The sequence below is a fragment of the Papaver somniferum genome, unplaced genomic scaffold (genome assembly GCF_003573695.1).
Source record: "Papaver somniferum cultivar HN1 unplaced genomic scaffold, ASM357369v1 unplaced-scaffold_10, whole genome shotgun sequence".
Classification (NCBI taxonomy): domain Eukaryota; kingdom Viridiplantae; phylum Streptophyta; class Magnoliopsida; order Ranunculales; family Papaveraceae; genus Papaver; species Papaver somniferum.
The window spans coordinates 17,512,830-17,532,661 of NW_020618825.1; the positions used below are offsets into that span (position 1 = coordinate 17,512,830).

Consider the following 19,832-nt stretch of genomic DNA (forward strand, 5'->3'; position numbering starts at 1 on the left):
TTTGTTGTTCCAATAAGTAAGAATAGATTCTTTGAGGCATAAAACTGTCAACAATGCTGGAATAAAAATCCTTATCTATTTTTCTTGGGAATGTGCTGATTTCACCAAGTTGTCTAAATGAAAACTTACTACAAATTTAAAATGTTCATTCTGATTGTGTTACATAACTTACATTTCCACAGATTCTTAAAGCATCCAAATTTAGCAATTTACGGTAATGTTGGCATGATCAATTTTAGGTACCCTAAAATTTGCTACTCCAAGGATAAATAACCAATTTAGACTATAAAATCTGAACAGTTTTCAAAGAACCAAGGAAAAGAAGAGCGAGAGAGATTCACCAGCCTTACATTGTTAAATAAACATTCTCTCTTTCTCTCAAAATGGCAATCAAAACTAAGAATGTCGCAGTGTTGTATCTTATGTGCATTTTAGTTTTTGTTGTGGCTTTTCAGTTCTGCAAAGCTGACAGTGTAGGTGAAGTTTATAAACAATGTATGAAAGAATGTGATGACAAATGCAAAGCAGATGGATACGGCGATATCTTTTATCACGGAAAGTGTTCTGTGCCCTGTGATGCCAAACAACGACAAGGTATGTATAATCTACATTAACTGCACATCAACGTTTATAATCACTTGTTTATCAATTTGTGAATGATATTGATCATAACTATATTCTTTTTGAGTTCAATTGCAGATAACGTAAATCAGGTACGTCATCGGATTCCAAATAAGTAAGTGTTAATTGTTTTACTTCTTAATTATTTGATTTTGACAAGATTTTGTGCACATTTCTGAAATTAGAAATTCACCGCTGTCAAAGACACGGCAATTTTCGTTCGTAGAAGTATTAGTAAGGCAACAACGAACCGTATTAAAAGCACTGATGCATGCTTGGTTGCATTTTTTGGCACCTTCATGTTGGCCTTGTATCATTAATTAACCTGGCTAAATTGGGGCATGGAGTTGTGAATTTCTTTATCCACCTAATAGAGAATGATAAGGGGTGTCTAAAAGATTGTAAAAATACTAAATTAATCCTTAATTATTCTAACATAGATACAAATACAAAATCATAACTTAATTAACAAATACAAAAATCATTAATAAAAACTCAATTTATTTTTTAATTTCCATCAAAATTAAAACTAAATCCTAATCAATCACAAACAACAATTAAATCTAATTTCCTTTTGTTAAATAAAAAGAAAACCCAAAAACAGACAATTCAAGTGATTGAGTTAAATCCCTTTAAACCATTTCTTCTAAGAGATACTCTATAATGATTTACCTCTAAATCTTTAAAATTCACTCATCAGGTTTTCTGAAAATCCACCCAGAATCCGTTTATATGTTCACCAAAGTAATCTGATTGTAAACTTAATTGATTTTTTATGTGAACCTACATAACCTGATTCTGGGTTGATGTGATGAACATCAATTATAATCGGGTTACATTAATACACATCAACCGATTCTGGCTTCTTGTTCGGATCATTTTGGACCATATGTAATCCGATTGTGTAGTTAGTACCAACAATCAGATTACATTATCGTCCATATAAACCGATTTTGAAAAAGCTGCAATAAACTACCTCCAGAATCGGACTTTATAAATTTATTAGAAGTCTGATTCTGTTACAAATTTCATGAGTCCAAGTTACCCAAAAAAAGAAAACCACTTTCATGCATTAAGCTTGGTTCAAGTTCGCAAAATACAGTATAAGAAAGCGACAAAATATAAGCATCCGATAGATCAAGTTTTTAACATAAGGAAAATCTCATTCCAACAAATGGAGACTATCGAATTGATCCGGCTCGATCAACTCATTCCATCGCCTCATGTTGGGATCGTATTTTTTTAGCCACTCCTTGGTGACCTCCGTGACCTCATTAAACTTATCTCCCGGTGGTACTGGAAAATCATCACGTACTCTAATACCGATATAATGTATGTTGTTATAGTCGAATAAAACAATTCTCCGATCCTTGAGCGATTCATCCCAAATGGTCACTACACCATTTTTTCCGGATTAGCAACGGCTGAATCCAGTTGCAAAAGGCACTTGCAACAGTCTATAGCCGTTGGGAAATATGGCGTTGCATAATTTTTGCAGCAGCTTCTAAGCCGTGGCGAAACTTTTTTCGCAATGATTTTCGGTTCACCCAGGTGTTTTCTCCGCCTTAGCAACGCTTTGGGATGTTGCGAATATGTTTAGCAACTGTTGACTGCTACAGAGCAGTTGCAGCTGCACCCCGCCGTTGCTAAAGTTTTGCAACAGGGAAAACTTATTGTTGACCTAGTCAAGAGTTCCCTGCAACATTTTCAGGCCGAATACTCCTGAGATACACATCCACGTCGCACTGAACAAAGAAGTTCTCTATTACTAATAAAAAATTCAGATTACATTGCTCAAGTTTCTAAAGAATGAAATACAACCAAAAAAACGTCTTTAAGTTCATATATGATTAATTGTAAAATATAGGTGGACAAGGACCTTGATCTTAGGGTTGTTCTTTAGCATACCTGGCTGAGTACCAAACTCAATCACATGCAGTTTTGATGGAATTCACCAAGCATTGGTGGTCTTCATGACAAAACAGATTTGAGTAGAAGGATGTTCATTCCCAAGAATCTTGCACAATATGCAAAGATCATAACCAAAAATGAATGAAGATCGTAAGAACACAGTGTAAATGAAAACTATATACCTAATTGCAGCTACAATTTTGAGGAAAAAACCAAAAACACTTCAACACCAATGACTTCCTGTAGAAAAAGCAATATACACAAGTTAAGGTATGTCTCTCAAATTCACATTAATGACAAGCAATTGATATACTAATAAGGATTAAGTATCAAAGATTTACAGAAATAATTATACACAAGTTAAGATTTAGGATGATGGATTCCAAGTTTAGTCTGTCTAGATCAATTTAGCATCATCAAAAGTTATACACATAACACAAGTAACAGATCAGTTCAGATTTACTACTGGTCAAGGACTAGGTATTCACCTCTATCGGTAATCGCTATAGCAGGTACAAGTAGTAGCCACCTCGACTAGATGCTCCATCAAATCAATTCACATGGATTACAGAGCATGAAGATGGTGATGCATCATTTTTGATTCATTGATGTGTCGCCTGAGAACTTTGCCACTTCCCATCTTGCTCATTTGCATTTGTCTCTCATAGGCTAATAAGTTGGTTAGCTATACCACAAGCACTGCAAATACAGAACTCCACTCGTCAGAGATTCAGTTTAAGCTTTCAACAATGATTGTTTGCAAGAAACTTATTGAGTCAAAGAAGTGTAACAGCACCTAAGTCATTCAAACACACAGATCATTCACAATTAAACATGAACTAAAAATTTCATGTAAATGCAGTAACTTTGAAACACAAGAAAACGGCTTACTTAAATCCAAGAACAAACCAAAATATCTAGTATTACCGGAGGTCAAGGTGACCTGTGAGTCTATGATAGACAATTTAAAATTACATGGAACTTAACCTCTGGTATGCCTTAGTTGAGGTAATAAAAGGTCCCACCAGCTTTTTGCTCCTTGTCTTTCATGGACTCCAACTTGTCAATCTGCGAACTGAAATTTGTAGGGTCCCGTCTAAATGTTATATCCAACTGCTGCACATTGACCAAAATTTAGTATTAGTAGAAGCATTAATCTTCGATCAAAGAAGTGGGGAGAAAATATATTAGGTGGAATCAAAAGAATTTCTACAGAGTATCAAATAATTTCAGCAGATAACTGTGCTAATAACCTTATATGGTTGCTTACAATTTTCTCTAGCTTATTGTAACCTTTCAAGTCTAAAAGATGTCAATTTATTTTACTGATGATCTGTTACCCCAAACCAACCATATATATAACCTGAACTACAAATATGTAAAGTAACTTAACAAGATAGAAATGAAACTTACGGATAGGAAAAGGTTCATCCCTGTCAACAAAGATTGGGGAGCATTGGCAGTAGATTCGATAGATGGTGTTCCCTCAAACAAAATCACCCAATAAGCAAGATAAGTCGCCATTAAGAAATCATGCTCAACGACAGAAGCAATCTTCTTTGTGTGGAGGATAAACCTCTTTAATGACTTTTGAGGCAACGATACGCTGCTCTGAATCAAGATAAGCACTCGGCTCGTCTATCAGATATATATCCACAGGATGCAATAACCATATCGACAGTATTGAAAGATCCAAGAGATTGTATAGATGTGTATAGGTTGTCAATGATACCTTAGCAGCTCCGGTGAGACGATCTCCAGATGCACCAACAGAAATATTAAGAACAAACTTTTGGACTTGGATGTGTCGTTTTCTGTAAATATGCACACAATCAGTTGGAAAACAAGTTCAAAAAACTCAAACAATAAGATTCAGTCATTATTGAATCAACACTTCACACACAAAAATACCCAAAACTCTAAACCCAAAATTGAACCCCAATCAAAATTCAAAACCAAAACAAATCCACATCTCAAGACGATACATAACAAGCAAACCAATCCCCAAATTCATCAAAAATGCGCCAAAAACGAAAACAAAATCATGAACAAACCTAATACACATCAGATATGACTGAATCTAAACAAACCAAAACCAATATCATAAAAATCCGAGAATAACTGAACTATATCGAATCAGAATTGACTGAATCTAACACAAACCAAAACCAATATCATCAAAATCCGAGAATAACTGAACTATATCGAATCTCCCAAAACAATTAGAAACTACAAATATGATGATCTTCATAGTGAATTGATTATACCTCATGATCTTCGAGATCAATTGAAAATGCTTAACCAGTTGAATGATCTTCTTAAAACCCTGTTAACAAACAAAAACAATTGATTATGAAAACCAATAAAAAAACCAAGAGGAACCAGAATGAAAAACAAAAATAGGGAATTTTTTGTTTTACAAACCTAACTTTAAAACTGAAAACCCTAACTGATCCTGTAGAAAATTTTGCACGAGAAGGTGGAAGAGAAAATAGTCAATACGATAGAGAAAGAAAAGAGACAGAAAATAGTTAACTGATCTTGTAGAAAGGGGATGTGTTCGAAGGTTTAATGATGGTGAGGGAGAAGAAGAAGTTTGATGGCGGTGGGGGAGAAGAATAAAGAGAGACAGCGAGTGATAGAGGCGAAAAGAACAAGGTGTGGTCTCTCTTCTTTGGGATAATGATAGGGTTGAGTTTTTGATCCAACTAATCTTAACCATCGAAGGTAGTGTGACCATCCACTCAAACTCGTCGCACATGTACAACACAATAAAATTAGGTCTTACTTTGCACGCGGTTGGGCAGCACATGTGGTAGGATCGGCAGTTGCCAATTGCAACAGCCGTAGAGCAGTTGCAAATTTAGCAACTGCAGAAAGCAATGGCGAATTTCTCAGCTGTTGCAAAACTAGTTGCGAATTAGCAACGTCTTAAAAGTTGTTGTTAATATGGAAAAATGGTGTAGTGGGTGTATTTTGGTGCGTATGTATAACATGATCCCTTACCAAATAGATGAACAACGCAACTCCACATTTCCGCCAAGAGATGACCACATAGAGGCATACGCATCCAATGATCTCGGGTAATTGGTCCATTCTCTATTGGCCCTTGTACTCTAGCAACCAATTTTTCAAAAATCACTTTTTTGTCTTGTCTTGTTTTTCCTTCCTTCATCATCGATATGTAAAATTCCTTGTCTTTTTGTAGGCGCAAGGCCATCATCTTTCTAAAGTATTGGCATTGGGTTAGGTTCTCATCGTCCGCCAAACTTATATGGCCTATTTGTTCCGACGCCACATGATAACCACAATTCCCATCTGCATCCACGTCGTCGGTGGATAACACATATGGCTTAATGATTTCAGGAAGTTTCGAGTAATACTCCATAACCACTCTACCATCCCATTCCCACCTCCAAAGGCTGCTTTTGCCGTGTAAATTTTCCTCAAAGTGGACAAGTTATTATTATCATCCTCTTTAATCTTCCTAAGGACGTCACATGATTTACACGCTTTCATCGACCTCACCGTTTCCAATTGATGTGGTTTCAACCCACAAACGGCCGCGTGGCCAACAAGAGATTCTGGTCATCATGATTATGACAACCATTCAGCACTTTAGAGAGCTTGTATACCTTACTACCATAGGGTCTCTCGGGTCCATTAACTATAATCTTAAACATGCAACCATACTTCTTTGATTTAGTAATGTATTTCCTTGTCGTCTTCTTCATGTACGTTCTTTCCTTTGCCCAGTGACTTTTTTGCTTTCCACCTCTCTCACAAACAATTTCCAAACGATCTTTACTTGAATGACGGCCTAAAACTAACGCGCATTTGATCTCTATTACCTTGTCTATAAACCATTGCTTTGCATCGTTTCTGCCTTCCCATTCCAAATCGGTGAAATAGTGGGCAGAGGTATCAGGACCAAACAGAGATACGGCTTTGGGTTGATCTTCTTCAAACGCCACAACAAATATCGACAAGTTTATGATTCAAAATCGGTTTATATGTTACAGTCGATTAAACCGATTTTCAACAATCGGATTATATGTGCAACTATAAAGCCCGATTAAAGAATTGTCGAAAAATTTCAAAGTCTACAATCGGATCATGTCTCGTGTCATATAATCCGATTGTTGTTCACATTTCTCCTGGAACTTTTTTCTCCAAAATCGGATTACATATATACGAAAATAAACCGATTTTTAACTTCGTGTATTCAACGTGATTATTCAAGTGAAGAAATCGGGTTATGCACATCACCAACAAAAACCGATTCTCGTCACGTACCCATCGCGCCAAAAATTTATTACAATCGGTTTATGTGGTGATGAACAAAGACCGATTTCTGTACCCAATTTAGGGATTTTACCCAGAATCAGTTTATGGCATGCTATCGATTAAACCGATTCTGGGTTAAATTTTTTTCCCTTTTTGGGCGATTGGGACATGAAAATACATGTTTGTAGATCGTTACAACTCATACCTGTTTATTAGAAGCATTATCATGTTCTTCATCCCGACGAAATTGTTCTTGTGCTTGAATAATATCCTCAAGCATTCTTTTGTTGACTTTCTCTTCTTCATTCAACAAATTATCCAATTCGGTAGGATCGAAATCATGATAATCTGATGCACCCACTTCTTCATCACTATTAGAGTCTTCATCGTCACTATAAAGTTTCATTTTTGCTAAGAAAATCATAAACCCTAGTTTTTTTTCCTTTTTTCCCTCTACTTCTTTCCCTCCAAATCTTAAAAAAGAAAATGAATTTCTGCTCTAATCCAAACATTATAATTCCACTAAAACACTTGTTAATTTAACAAATATTAACTTAATTAATCATCACTAATTTAATAAGGGTATATTAGACATTAACAAAAATAGTGGATAAGGGGTTTCTACAAATTACTTCATAATGACCCTATTTTGTTATGTACTTATAGGCCCCAATTAAGTGGCATAGGCCCCAATTTAGCCAGGTTAATTAAGGTAAAACAAAAGAACCATAATTTCAGTTTTAACGGTAAAATAAAAGTTTAAAGTATTTATTTTTGTCAAAGTTGATACAGCAAACACCAGAGCAGATGGTGATAATAAGATCTTCTGGCCATCTGATTTATATATGAAAAATAAAAAAAGTTCCCATATGGAAAAATGCATTTAACAAAATGTCTACGTTTTTTTCGTATTTAATAAACAAAAATTCCTAACCGATCGCCCCCCAAAACTGCCTAGACTCGGCTGGTGGGCCCAGCTCCCACTTTAATGGGACCCCCTGCTAACTCCCTCACCATAGGTCCCACCATCTTCTCTCACATGATGGTTTTGGGTGAGATTTTGGGGCGGTGTGTTAAGAATCATTTATTAATAAAATAGCCATGTGGTTAGGAAACCCGTCATTCCCTGTCAGGTCCCACCAGATAAGTCAATTTTCATTTACTTTGGTCAATTATTGATGCTGTAATTACAAAAATATCCTTATAGCCCTGATCTTTATTAATCGATCGCTTCTCCTTCACTTGAACGACGCAGCAGCTAGAGTTAGGGATCCAACAACAGTACTCTTCTTCTTCTTCTTCAATTAAGTACATCAATCAACTTCTTCTTCCAGTGCATGATGCATCACCACCACCACCTCCAAACATCATCATCTTTTTAGTTCTTCTTATTAATCAAGTGATTCTTGCTAAATCATGATTTCATAATTTCTGAAATTTCGGAGTTTGTCAAGGCTGGATTTCAGATTTGGTTCACACGATTGAGATGATCCTGAGAATGGGGTTTAGCTTGATTTTCTTTTTTCTCCATTTCTTATGTTTAATTTTGTACTCTAGTCAATCAGGGTTTTTAATTAATTAACCTAACATTGTTTCTCTGTTTGGGTATTTGAGTGAGGAGGAACTCATCCAATGGATGGACAGAAACCACGAACGTCTCCTCTGAGATTACACGATCAATCTATCTTGAATCTTTGGTTGGTTCTAATTTGGATCTGTTTTTGGGTTCTTGTATATTGGCTTTGGGCTTGAGTGATATACTTGATATGTATATAGAACGAGTATGTATTGTGAAGGTCTTCATCAAATTGAAGGATAAGTCTTTTCCTATAAAAATTGTTATTCAACGGGGAAGAAGATAACATTTTCATCAAAAGAAAAATATTAGACGGAAGACTCTATTTATGGTGACTTTGTGTTCACGTGCGATATGATTTTTTTTCCAACTTGGTGTCATATCCTTCAAATTTCCAAATTGCCCTTCCTTTTTATTCCAATTACTATAACTCTATGTATTCCATTTTTCCAGGGATATAATTGGCAGTCAAATTTTAATATCCCATATCTAAAAATCCGTGTTTTGTAATTTTACAAATTTTATCTCGCTGAAATGGTTTTAAAAAAATCTATGCAATGAGTACAAACAACAATATCAAATTTAGAGTTTTTTACCAAAAATTTGGAGGTGTTTATCATTTTAGGCACCATTTTCGAAACTTAAATGTATATACATTATGCAAACCACCACAAAGGATACATAATACTTTATGTAGCCATATTTTGGTTTATGCATCAGCTTATTTTCTGTCACAACTAATAAAACGATGTACTCTCTCTGTTTCAAAAAAAGTGATACTTTCAGTATAGGCACAATTTTCGAAAATTGAATGCATAGCCATTCTGCAAACCATCACAAAGGATGCATAACACATTATGCAGCCATATTTTGGTTTATGCATCGGCTAATTTTCCGTTTCAGGAAAAGTGATATTTTCATCCCGTGTCAGGAAAAATGATACTTTCACCCCGTGTCAGGAAAAATGATACTTTCACGCCGTTTCAGGAAAAATGATACTTTCGGATTGTGTCAGGAAAAATGATACTTTCGCGCCGATTTCTTCGATCGGTCGTCCCACCGTGACAGCGGTCATCTAGTATATTATTATAATTATTCTCGTGATATACGTCTGATGACTAGTAGCGTACAAATTACCATCTGAATATTAGACCATACTAGATTTTTTCCCGTGCTATGTACCGGGCATTTTTTTCTTTTAACTTGGGGTGCCGGGAGCTTCCCGTCCTGTGGTCATGCATTTTTTGATTTGGTGTGCGCGGGGCCTCGCCCCGCCCCGTGGCCATGTATTTTTGATTTGGTGTGCCAGGTGCTTCACCACACCCCGTGGCAATGCATTTTTTATGTAGTGTGCCCGCCCCGTAACGAGCCATTTTTTATTTGGTATACACGGGGCTTTGCCCCGCCCCGTGGCGATACATTTTCTATTTGGTGTGCTCTGGACTTCGCTCCGTCCCGTGGCGATGTATTTTTTATTTGTTGTGGCGGGGCGAATACATTGAATATGTGTAGATCTTATTTATTTATTCCTTTTATTTTCGTAGAGAATATGTGGATTTTTTTTCTCCTTTATGTTAAGTTTGATAAAAGGCGGACCATGCATTTTTGAGTTGGTGTACGCGGGGCTTCGTCCCGTCCCGTGGCAATGCATTTTTTACTTAATGTGGGCGGGGCTTTTCCCCTCCCCGTGACGAGCCATTTTTCATTCGGTATACATGGGGCTTTGCCCGTCCCGTGACGATATATTTTTATTTGGTGTGAGCGGGACGTGCCCCGCTCCGTGGCGGTGTATTTTTTATTTGTTGCGGCGAGGCAAATACATTAAATATGTGTAGATTTTATTTTTTTATTCCTTTTATTTTCGTAGAGAATATGTGTGAAATATGTGTATTTCCGTTTATATGTTAATTTAGGAAAAAAGTGTCCTAATATGGTAGGTATTCGATTTTAATCCAATTACACGTTGCCAAGTGTACTCACCCAAATAATATCACTAATGAATTCCAAATTGAATTTGGTTTCCTTTTTTGTATCTTTTTCCTATCTTGTTAAATCAATCATACGTTGCCAAGTGTCCTCACCAAAATGCTCGTTACACAAAATTCAAAAAAGACCTATTTCGACCAATAAGAAATGAGAGTTTTCTCACCGTTCAACGTGGAAGCTTTATTTATCTAGGTCTTTAAGTCTTTAGATGCAGTGGATAGAACGTTGTGCTTGGGTAATTCTTTTTTGCAGTTTCTTTTTTTGTATTCAACCAGGTGAAGACAGTGAAGAAACTGCAAAAAAAAGAATTGCCCAAGGAAAGGAAATCTTTGGCCATTTCCGTGCTTTGAGATTGCTCGATACTGCGTCCAATCCAATATCTTCACCTGAATCGGCCGCTTTTCCCATACAGTAAGAGAATGTCACTGAAAGCACTAACATTATGATGATTACGGTTACTGCTGGCTTGAATTTAATCATCTCCATCTTTGTATATTACCGAGAAAAAAGGCCGTATGTTTGTATCTATTATACTGGTGAAGAAGAGAATATTGGTGTCTATTGGCTATAAATTTCTCTATTTATAGAATTAGATTTCAAAACATATAACTAAGTAATGAGTGAATGAAATTAAAGAAAGATATTAATTCTCTCATATGATCTGTTTTCTTTTCATTACAGTTCTAATTTGGCATTGCAGTACTTGCAAACTAGGAGAGAAGAACACTACATGATATGCATATACGTACGTGTTTTGGTATTTAGCATTTGCAACAAGACAATGCATTGTTGGAAATTTTGGGTTAAACAAGAGGATGAAAACAGAAACAGAAAATGGTGTACTCCTGACTTCAAGGCTCTTTCGATTCTTTTAGACAATAAATTTCTGACAGTGGAGGGTGAATCTTCAAATTCGAATTTAACTGCTCCATCTCTGCAAGTGATGAACCAAACCCTAACTCGATTGGAACGTTTTGATGGTCATAATTTTACTCGTTGGCAAGAGACTGTGAAATTTTTCCTGATCACCATCAAGTTGTGGTACATACTTGAAGACGGTTTGGATGAAATTCCTGCACCATCAGACAAAGACACTGATGATTTGAAGGCCAGAAGAAAGAAGCGTCAGGAAGATGATTTTATGTGTCATGGTCATATCTTGAACGCCCTGGGAACTAGTGTTTACAATGTCCATCGAAGTATTTCGTCTGCAAAGGAATTATGGACTACGCTTGAAAACAAATACAAGATTTCTGAAGCAAGCAACAAGAAATTCCTGATTTGCAACTTCATGGATTTTAAAATGGTTGACAGTAAGTCAATTATTTTCCGGGTCAGTGAACTTTTACTCATTGTTAATCATCTTAAGGATGCTGGAATTGAACTTGTTTCTGCCTTTATTGTCGGAGTCATTATTTCTCGTCTTCCTCCTTCTTGGAATGGTTTTAAGAAGACTTAAGCATGCTGAGACTGACTATGATTTAGAAGGTTTACAGCGTCATCTTCGTATAGAAGAGGACTCTCGTAAACGAGAAATTAAGGATAGTCAGCAAACTGAGGATCATTCTAAGGTTAACAGTGTAGATTTTTCTAAGACACCAAATGCTTTGAAACCTAATAATGGTACTCAGTTTAAGAAGAAACATCCCAACAAGAAAAGTAAGAAGAAGGGGCCTTGCTTCTTCTGTGATAAACCCGACCATATTTCTCGTGACTGTCGTCTCAAAAGAAAACAACAAGGACAGAAAAAGGAGGCAAATATGGTCGATGACAAACTTGTTATTGTAGTGCAAGCCGCCAACCCCGTTTCTAACAATGAGAGTGGATGGTGGTACGACAATGGTTCAACTGTCCATATCTGTAAAGACAGGCATCTTTACAAGACATATGAATCGTTTACTGGCGAAGGAAACGAAGTTGTCTCTGCAAACAACTTACACAGCAAAGTGATTGGAAAAGGCACTATTGATCTCTCCTTTACTTCAGGAAAGACTGTTACTCTTACTAATGTATTACATGTCCCTGACATTGTGAAAAACCTTGTTTCTGGAGACCTCGTTATGAAGGCCGGATTCAAGATGACTTATGAGTCTAATAAGTTTGTATTGTCCAAAAATGGTGTATTTGTTGGACAAGGATATGCTTGTAATGGGATGATTAAGATTAATTTAATAAATAATGGTTCCGCTTATACTATTGACTCCGTTGATTTATGGCATGGTAGATTAGGACATGTGAATTATGGTTCCCTTAAAAACATGAGAAAATTAGGATTAATTTCTGATTGAAATTTTGATAATATCTCTAAGTGTGAAATATGTGTGCAAGCAAAAATACATAGAATTTCCTTTAAGTCTGTAGTTAGAAATTCTTCCTTGCTTGAATTAGTACATAGTGATGTTGGTGATTTAAAAAATCATATGACTCGTGGTGGAAACAAATACTATGTTACTTTTATTTGATGAAATCTAAGGATGAAGTCTTTGATATGTTCAAAATATACAAATAAGAAGTGGAGATACAATTAGGACATAAAATTAAAATTTTACGTTCTGATCGTGGTGGTGAGTATTTTCCTAATGAATTTAAATTTTTTTGTCAAGAGCATGGTTTAATTCATCAATTTACTGCACCTTATACACCTCAACAAAATGGTATTGCGGAAAGGAAAAATAGAACGTTGGTTGAGATGGTTAATGCTATGCTTATTAGTTCTAATTTGCCTAATTCCTTGTGGGGTGAAGCTATGTTATCTGCATGTTATATTTTGAATAGAATTCCTTTGAAAAAGAAGAATGTTTCTCCCTATGAATTGTGGTTTAATAGGAAACCAAATTTGAGAAGACTTAAAGTTTGGGGTTGCTTAGCATATGTTAGGAAGCCTGATCCTAAAAGACCTAAGTTAGGAAATAGGGCGTATAAATGTGCTTTTGTAGGTTATTCACTTAACAGTATTACTTACAGATTTTTAATCCTTGACACTTTTGAGATTATAGAATCTGTAGATGTGGAATTTTTTGAGAACTTGAATAGGAATAGTTCCCAAATGCAACCCATAGAAAACCCATTGTTACCTAGTCTAGAATATATAGAGACTAATAACAATGATGAACATTCTGCTCCTAACATACAAGATATTTCTGAAAGTATAAAAGATATCGAACCTAGAAGAAGTAAGAGAGCAAGGAAAGCGAAAAGCTTTGGTCCAGAATGGGTACAATATCTTGTAGAAGGTAGTAAGAATGAAATTCTTAGTATGACTAGATATGTAATGCATGTTGATGATGACCCTACAACTTATGCTGAGGCAATGAGTTCCAGAGATGCTATTTTCTGGAAAGAGTCTATCAATGATGAAAAACATTTACTTTTGTCTAATGGTACTTGGATATATTGTGATTTACCTCCTGGCGTAAAGCCTATAGGATGTAAATGGGTATTCAAGAGAAAAATGAATGCAGACGGTTCCATTGATAAGTTCAAAGCCAGACTAGTTGCTAAGGGTTATAAACAACGACATGGAATTGACTATTTTGATACATATGCTCCTGTTGCTCTCATCTCATCTATTCGTTGTTTAATTGCACTTGCCTCTACACAGAAGTTAATTATACATCAAATGGATGTCAAAACCGCCTTTCTAAATGGTGATTTAGAAGAAGATATATATATATGGAACAACCCGAAGGTTTCATATTGCCATGCCAAGAAAAGAAGGTTTGCAAGTTGGTAAAATCTCTTTATGGATTGAAGCAAGCTCCCATGCAATGGCATGAGAAGTTTGACAAAGTAGCTTTGTCACATGGTTTTGTTGTAAATGATGCTGATAAATGTATCTATAGTAAGCATGATAGTTCTGGATGTGTGATTCTCTGTTTGTACGTTGATGATATGCTTATTTTTGGATATGACATATCTCGTGTGGAAGAAACAAAGAAGTTTCTTAACTCTAAATTTGATATGAAGGACTTAGGGGAGGCTGATGTAATCTTGGGAATCAAAATCCTAAGAAAGGGAGATGAGTTGGTTTTAACCCAATCTCATTACATTGAGAAATTTCTCAAGAAGTATGGTCATTTTGATGACAAACCAGCCCCTACTCCTTTAGAACCTACTATAAATTTAATGAAGAACACTGGGCGTACTCATGCACCACTTGAGTATTCTAGTATTATTGGAAGTCTTATGTATGTTATGCATTGCACAAGACCGGACATATCTCATGTCGTGGGATTGTTATGTCGTTTCTCAAGTAACCCAGGATTTGAACACTGGAAAGAAGTTTCAAGAGTTTTGGCTTACTTGAAAGGAACCATTGACTATGGTTTGCATTATAACGGCTATCCCGTTGTATTAGAAGGATACAGTGATGCTATCTGGAACAATGTAGAATCCAAATCCAAGTCGACTGGTGGATGGATATTTACATTAGGAGGTGTTGCTGTGTCTTGGAGTTACAAGAAGAAGACCTTTATTTCTGACTCAACAATGTTGTCAGAATTGATAGCGTTAACCGATGCATGTAAGGAGGCGGAATGGCTTAGAAACTTACTTGTTGAAATCCCATTTTGGAAGAAGCCATGTCCAGCGGTCTTGATTAATTGTGATAATCAAGCAACTATTTATAATGTCTCTAACAAGACTTATAATGGAAAGTCAAGACATGCAAGTATTAGACATCAAATGGTAAGACAATTACTCAAAAGAGGAGTAGTTGCAGTAAACTATATTGAAACAAGTAAGAACTTGGAAGACCCATTTACAAAAAGTCTACCAAAGACAGTGGTTTCAATAAAGTGTAATGAAATGGGACTAAGGTCTGTGAATGAAGTTTGATCGCCCATAGCAGAAACCCAACCTATGTTTTGGAAAGGATAAACAAGGTTCAATGTGGTACCAACAAGTTATGAAGGTGATTATGGAGCACTAATACAAAACTTCCCATTTCTAATTAGTATTGGTTTTCTGCAATAAAACAGGATGGATGAAAATCCTTAATAAGTCTAACTTTTATCACAAGGTGTCTCGCAGAAATACCTTCGAGACTTACCTATATGAGTATGGAAATCAGGCCGTTTCCTAAGAGAAGAAGACCGTTCTCTAAAGAAGACTCATGAATCCAGGATTTAAGCACATGGCCATTAATGTGCGAGCTACAGAACACACTATTCTCAGAAATCAATATGTGTTGAAATTCCGGTTTTATCATTAGGGGTACTTGGTTCAAGACTAGTTTCACCACTGAACCTCGATAAGGCTTTGAATTTCTTACACTAAGTGAAGGTTCAAATCCAAAAGATATCGATCATTTATGTATTGGTTTCAACGATGATGCTTATTTCCCAAACTAAGCGTGAACTACGTTGGCTTGATCCCACTCGGGTACGTAGGCAGTCACTTTAGTGATGCATCCACTCTGATTTAATTTTTTTTTTTTTTACTTTGTGTTTTTGTGTTTTTCTCATTTTTGAAAATAGGGGGAGAATGTTGGATATTTTCAAGGTTTGCCGCTACACAGAGTTATACGGTGATCGACCTAGAAGTTTGTAAAACCTAGAAGTTCCCATTAAAAATTCAACAGACGCGTCTCTTCCCATAAGCCACCATTAATGGATTTTGGAAGCGTCTGTTGGTGATGAAACGACACTACCAACATGCATGAATATCACTATAAGTAGCAAAGATGTTCTCCCATTCCAAGATCATCAAAAAAACAATCTGTTTTCTTCTTCTCTAAAAAGCATCATCAGAACCTTATACAGTGTGATTCTTGGTCGGGTCAAGGAAATACAATCCTTGAATTCGATTACGGTGTTAGGGCTTCATTGAATCCTGAAGGCATAATTCGAGAGACCGTTTGTACTCGCCAAATTCATTGGGAAAGGTCGAATTATTGTTTAAAAGAATCAAAAGAGCCTTGAAGTCAGGGATACACCATTTTCTGTTTCTGTTTTCATCCTCTTATTTAACCCAAAATTTCCAACATGCATGTAGTGTCACCACTCACCAGACACCAGTCGATCACAAGTGCGTACTCTTGGAAATAATTTTAACCTTTCTGGCTACTGTCACCGATCTATCACAAGTGTACATGAGTACCAAAAATAAATAAAAAATCACAAGTGTACACTCTTGGATCGAAGCGTCAGGCGTGCAATTGATATGCTTACCTTGGTGACTTGGTCCTTGGCTCAAGGCGTATAATATGCTTTTCGTTTCTTTTTTTGTATGAAAAGGGCTAAAATTTTATTGAAAAGAGAAAAATGCAGCTGAGCCTACCTCAGGCTCAGCCCAAATACAATTAACTTACGCCCAGAATTTGAGCCCAAGACTACAATCAAAATTTAGCCCTTATGTAAGGAATTCTGGCCTCTCAATTCAGCTCCCTTGGTTGGTTCCTCATGAGGCTCGCTGGTAGGCTAGCACGGCAACATATTCAACTAATGTAGTAGTTTGTTTTTAGAGCTTGGCTTATTAGGCTTCCAACTAGTTTCTTGTAATAATACTTTGTATCTAATAATAAAATTTATCAAAAATAAAAAAGAACAAAGAAAAAGTTAGTGAAGCCCATTGGGATCCTCACTCCGTACAAATGATAATGATTTTGAACCCAATACTTTGATGATATGTTCCTCTTATTAAATTCTAGATTCCTACCTAAAATGAGCACAATCCGAAATGTATAACATCATCATCTATCACTTTGAAAATCAACCGTTGAGAATTAACGGACGAAATTAAAATCGGTAGATGGTGAGGTTTCGTATATCGAATTATGCTCATTTTTGATAAGAACATAGGGTTCAATAAGAATAATATACCATTAGAATATTTGGTTCAAATTCATTAACATTTGTACTTTAAATAAAAATTGGTTCAATTTTGTACGGATGGTGTCCATATAAAATTGTTAATGGATCCTCCCTCATTTCTTTGATGATATACGAGACTCTTCTGTTTCGTTCTCCCCATAAGGCTCAATAGTTTGCAAAAGCAAAAATATATGAGAATTTTCTTAGTTAAATTTTCCAGGTATTGGTATGACAAAGTAGGAATTGATCTTTTATTTCAACCTTATGTACTCAAGCTGAGTCCACCGAGAGAATGAAATAATCCCTACTGTCTTTAGAGAACTGACAGTGAAGTTGAATGTGGCTGGTATGTTTTTGTACACCAATGCATCAGGAGAAATTAGTTATTTGAATCTGAAAGCCTTTCTTATACAGGTAATCCACATTAGAGATGTATTTAAGAATAGCTAGACGGGCAAATAGTTGTGCTTAAGTTGGAACTTTCTTTGTAGTCGGGAGAAATCATCATAAGAATCTCAAGAACTTTTATTAAAATCTTAGAACAAGTACAAAGATATAAGAAAACCCTCACTTGGGAAACAAATAAGCTTTCTCTCTCTTAAATTTCTTGTCTAAGTTCTCTCAAAAGATCTCTCCCTTTTACAGAGGAGCTCGGTTCCTTATATACGAGTTTACATAGTGGAAGACAGCTAACAAAGCTCCTTATTTCGGATCTGACGTGCGTCACTGTTGCATAGGGATTTACCATTGCTACACGATTTCTTTACTGCCGCACAGATCTTCACATTTTACTCGTCATCTGGTTCGTCATCTTGAATATGTTGTATGCGATCGTATTCTCTTATCACTTACGGAGTTACTTCGCATACTAAACGAGTGTGTGGTATTTTGTATCTACATTTTGCCTCTTCTCATATTGTTCTTTTGGTAAAAAGAGCGGTATGAGAAATTCTGATTTATTTTGCCGCACCCGTTCATCTCTTCGTATTCTTCTCAACCGACATGTTTCCGTAAATTGGGCTTAAACATCTACATCTATTGACTTTTTCCCTTTTTAACCGGCAGGTCTTGAGTTTACCGGTTGTTTCTTTTTCCTATTTAATGACCAGAGTTAGGAGAGATAATCTTTATTTGATCTTCATCTTATCTGCAAATCTTCATCTTCTCGAAGTCTTCGTTATTTCTTCATAAAGATTTACCCAGTGTTGTTATTTTCTGAGCTCTATGGATTCTCATTTGAGGTTAATATATTTTGCTTTTGTTACTTTTCGTATTTTTCTTTCCCTTGAATTTTCAATTTGCTATTGTTGATTTGCAACTGTGTTGTTACTGTTATACTACTGTTCTTCATATTCCCATACTAGTTTTCTTTCAGTAAGGATTCTTCTTCTGGTAACATTCGTTTTATAGTTCCAAATCCTAAATTTTCTTCGAGTATCAAAGATGATGAGTCTCGCAAGAGGAAGCCTTCGCATAACAAAGCAGTAAGAATACTCTTTTTCATGTAAAACAATATTGTTGCCTCTGTTTCTTATCTGCATTGTTCTTCGTAGGATACTGAGAGCGAGATTGATGACGAGAAGAAGAAAAAGGTTAAGGAAGTTCTCAAATCCTCCACGGTCAACATTTCTATTGTAATATCGAAATTCAACTATACGAAGAAGGGTTCTGAGGCCTCTGTTGACGCACCCTCACAAGACTTCATTGCCTCAGCCTCTTTGGATGCTTTTGCGTCTTTAAAGGAAAAATCTACCCCTAAGGGAGTGGTGGGCCCGGAAAAGCGTATAAAATTGAAGCGAAATGAAACGGGCCTACAGTAATACCGCAAGTGCACGGTCGTCGGTTGTAGCTCGTGCAAGTACGGGTCGATCCACAGAGACTGGGTGTGTTTTGTAGTGTTTAGCTATTTTGGGCTTCTAAGTTGTTGTTGGTTAACTATGAAGCCTTTTGGGCTTAGGGTACCTTTGGATTATAGGCTTGTTTGATAATGAAGTGAACTGAGCTTGGGCTCAGTTGGTCTTGAAGTGCACTAGGCTTGGCCTTTGAAGTGCACTGGGCTTTGAATGTCAATGGGATTTGAGTACCCTTGACAGTGAACTGGGCCTTTGGTGGACTGAATTAGGCTTTTGCCTTAAACCTGAATTGGACTGGGCCTTTAATTGAGTTCAGGCTTTGATTGAATCAGGCTTTTACTTTAAAAGTGACCTGGGCCTTTGTAATGACTGAGAACTGGGCTTGGTAACCTAATGATGAGCTGGGCCTTGAGCCGTGAGCCAAGCTCAGTTGCAGCAGCAGCAGTGGCTGTAGCACAGGGCAAGAGAAGCAAGCTGGAGCAGCAGCAGGAGAAGTTGAAGTAGCAGGAGCAAAGACAATGCAATAAATAAAATGTAAAGAAGCAAAGACAATGAAGTAAAGAAGACTAACAAAATAGCAAAGAAAACAAAACAAAGAACATCAATGACAGTGGAGGAAAACAAAAGTAACAAGGAAACAATGGAGGAAATGGAACAAACCAAGGCTGTTTTAGCCAAGGGCAGGGGAGATGGTGAAGGTGAAATGGTGAAGGTGAGCCTATGCATACTACTAGAGTGGGAAGAGAACTAGTTTGCTCACAGTCACTAGTGAGCACTAGTTTCTCC

General features: G+C 36.4%; 1 protein-coding gene and 1 long non-coding RNA gene across 3 annotated transcripts; one reads left to right on the forward strand and one right to left on the reverse strand.

Annotated features, from left to right (window-relative positions):
* The first annotated feature begins 336 nt into the window (after positions 1-336).
* Positions 337-12,542, forward strand: LOC113326661. Of its 2 annotated transcripts, none has more exons than XM_026574352.1 (3): positions 337-594; positions 700-736; positions 11,063-12,542. In XM_026574352.1, exons 1-3 carry the CDS (start codon positions 384-386, stop codon positions 11,838-11,840), a joined length of 1,026 nt encoding a protein of 341 aa, XP_026430137.1. In that variant the 5' UTR covers positions 337-383; the 3' UTR covers positions 11,841-12,542. The 2 variants fall into 2 exon arrangements, with proteins under 2 accessions (XP_026430137.1, XP_026430138.1); XM_026574353.1 differs by having other exon boundaries at positions 700-713; positions 11,082-12,542.
* On the reverse strand, positions 3,031-4,173 carry LOC113326662. Its single transcript, XR_003348459.1, has 3 exons — positions 3,946-4,173; positions 3,520-3,645; positions 3,031-3,231 (listed from the first exon to the last, which is right to left on the reverse strand). It is a non-coding gene; the product is annotated as an uncharacterized LOC113326662 (long non-coding RNA).
* Positions 12,543-19,832: the final 7,290 nt, after the last annotated feature.

What these genes read in the sequence shown, in the direction of transcription:
- LOC113326661 (XM_026574352.1), top strand. Translation starts at nt 384, where the DNA reads ATGGCAATCAAAACTAAGAATGTCGCAGTGTTGTATCTTATGTGCATT. An exon ending in TGATGCCAAACAACGACAAG is followed by an intron (nt 595 to 699) that starts GTATGTATAATC and finishes GTTCAATTGCAG; the next exon opens with ATAACGTAAATCAGGTACGT. An exon ending in CGTCATCGGATTCCAAATAA is followed by an intron (nt 737 to 11,062) that starts GTAAGTGTTAAT and finishes TTTTCATTACAG; the next exon opens with TTCTAATTTGGCATTGCAGT.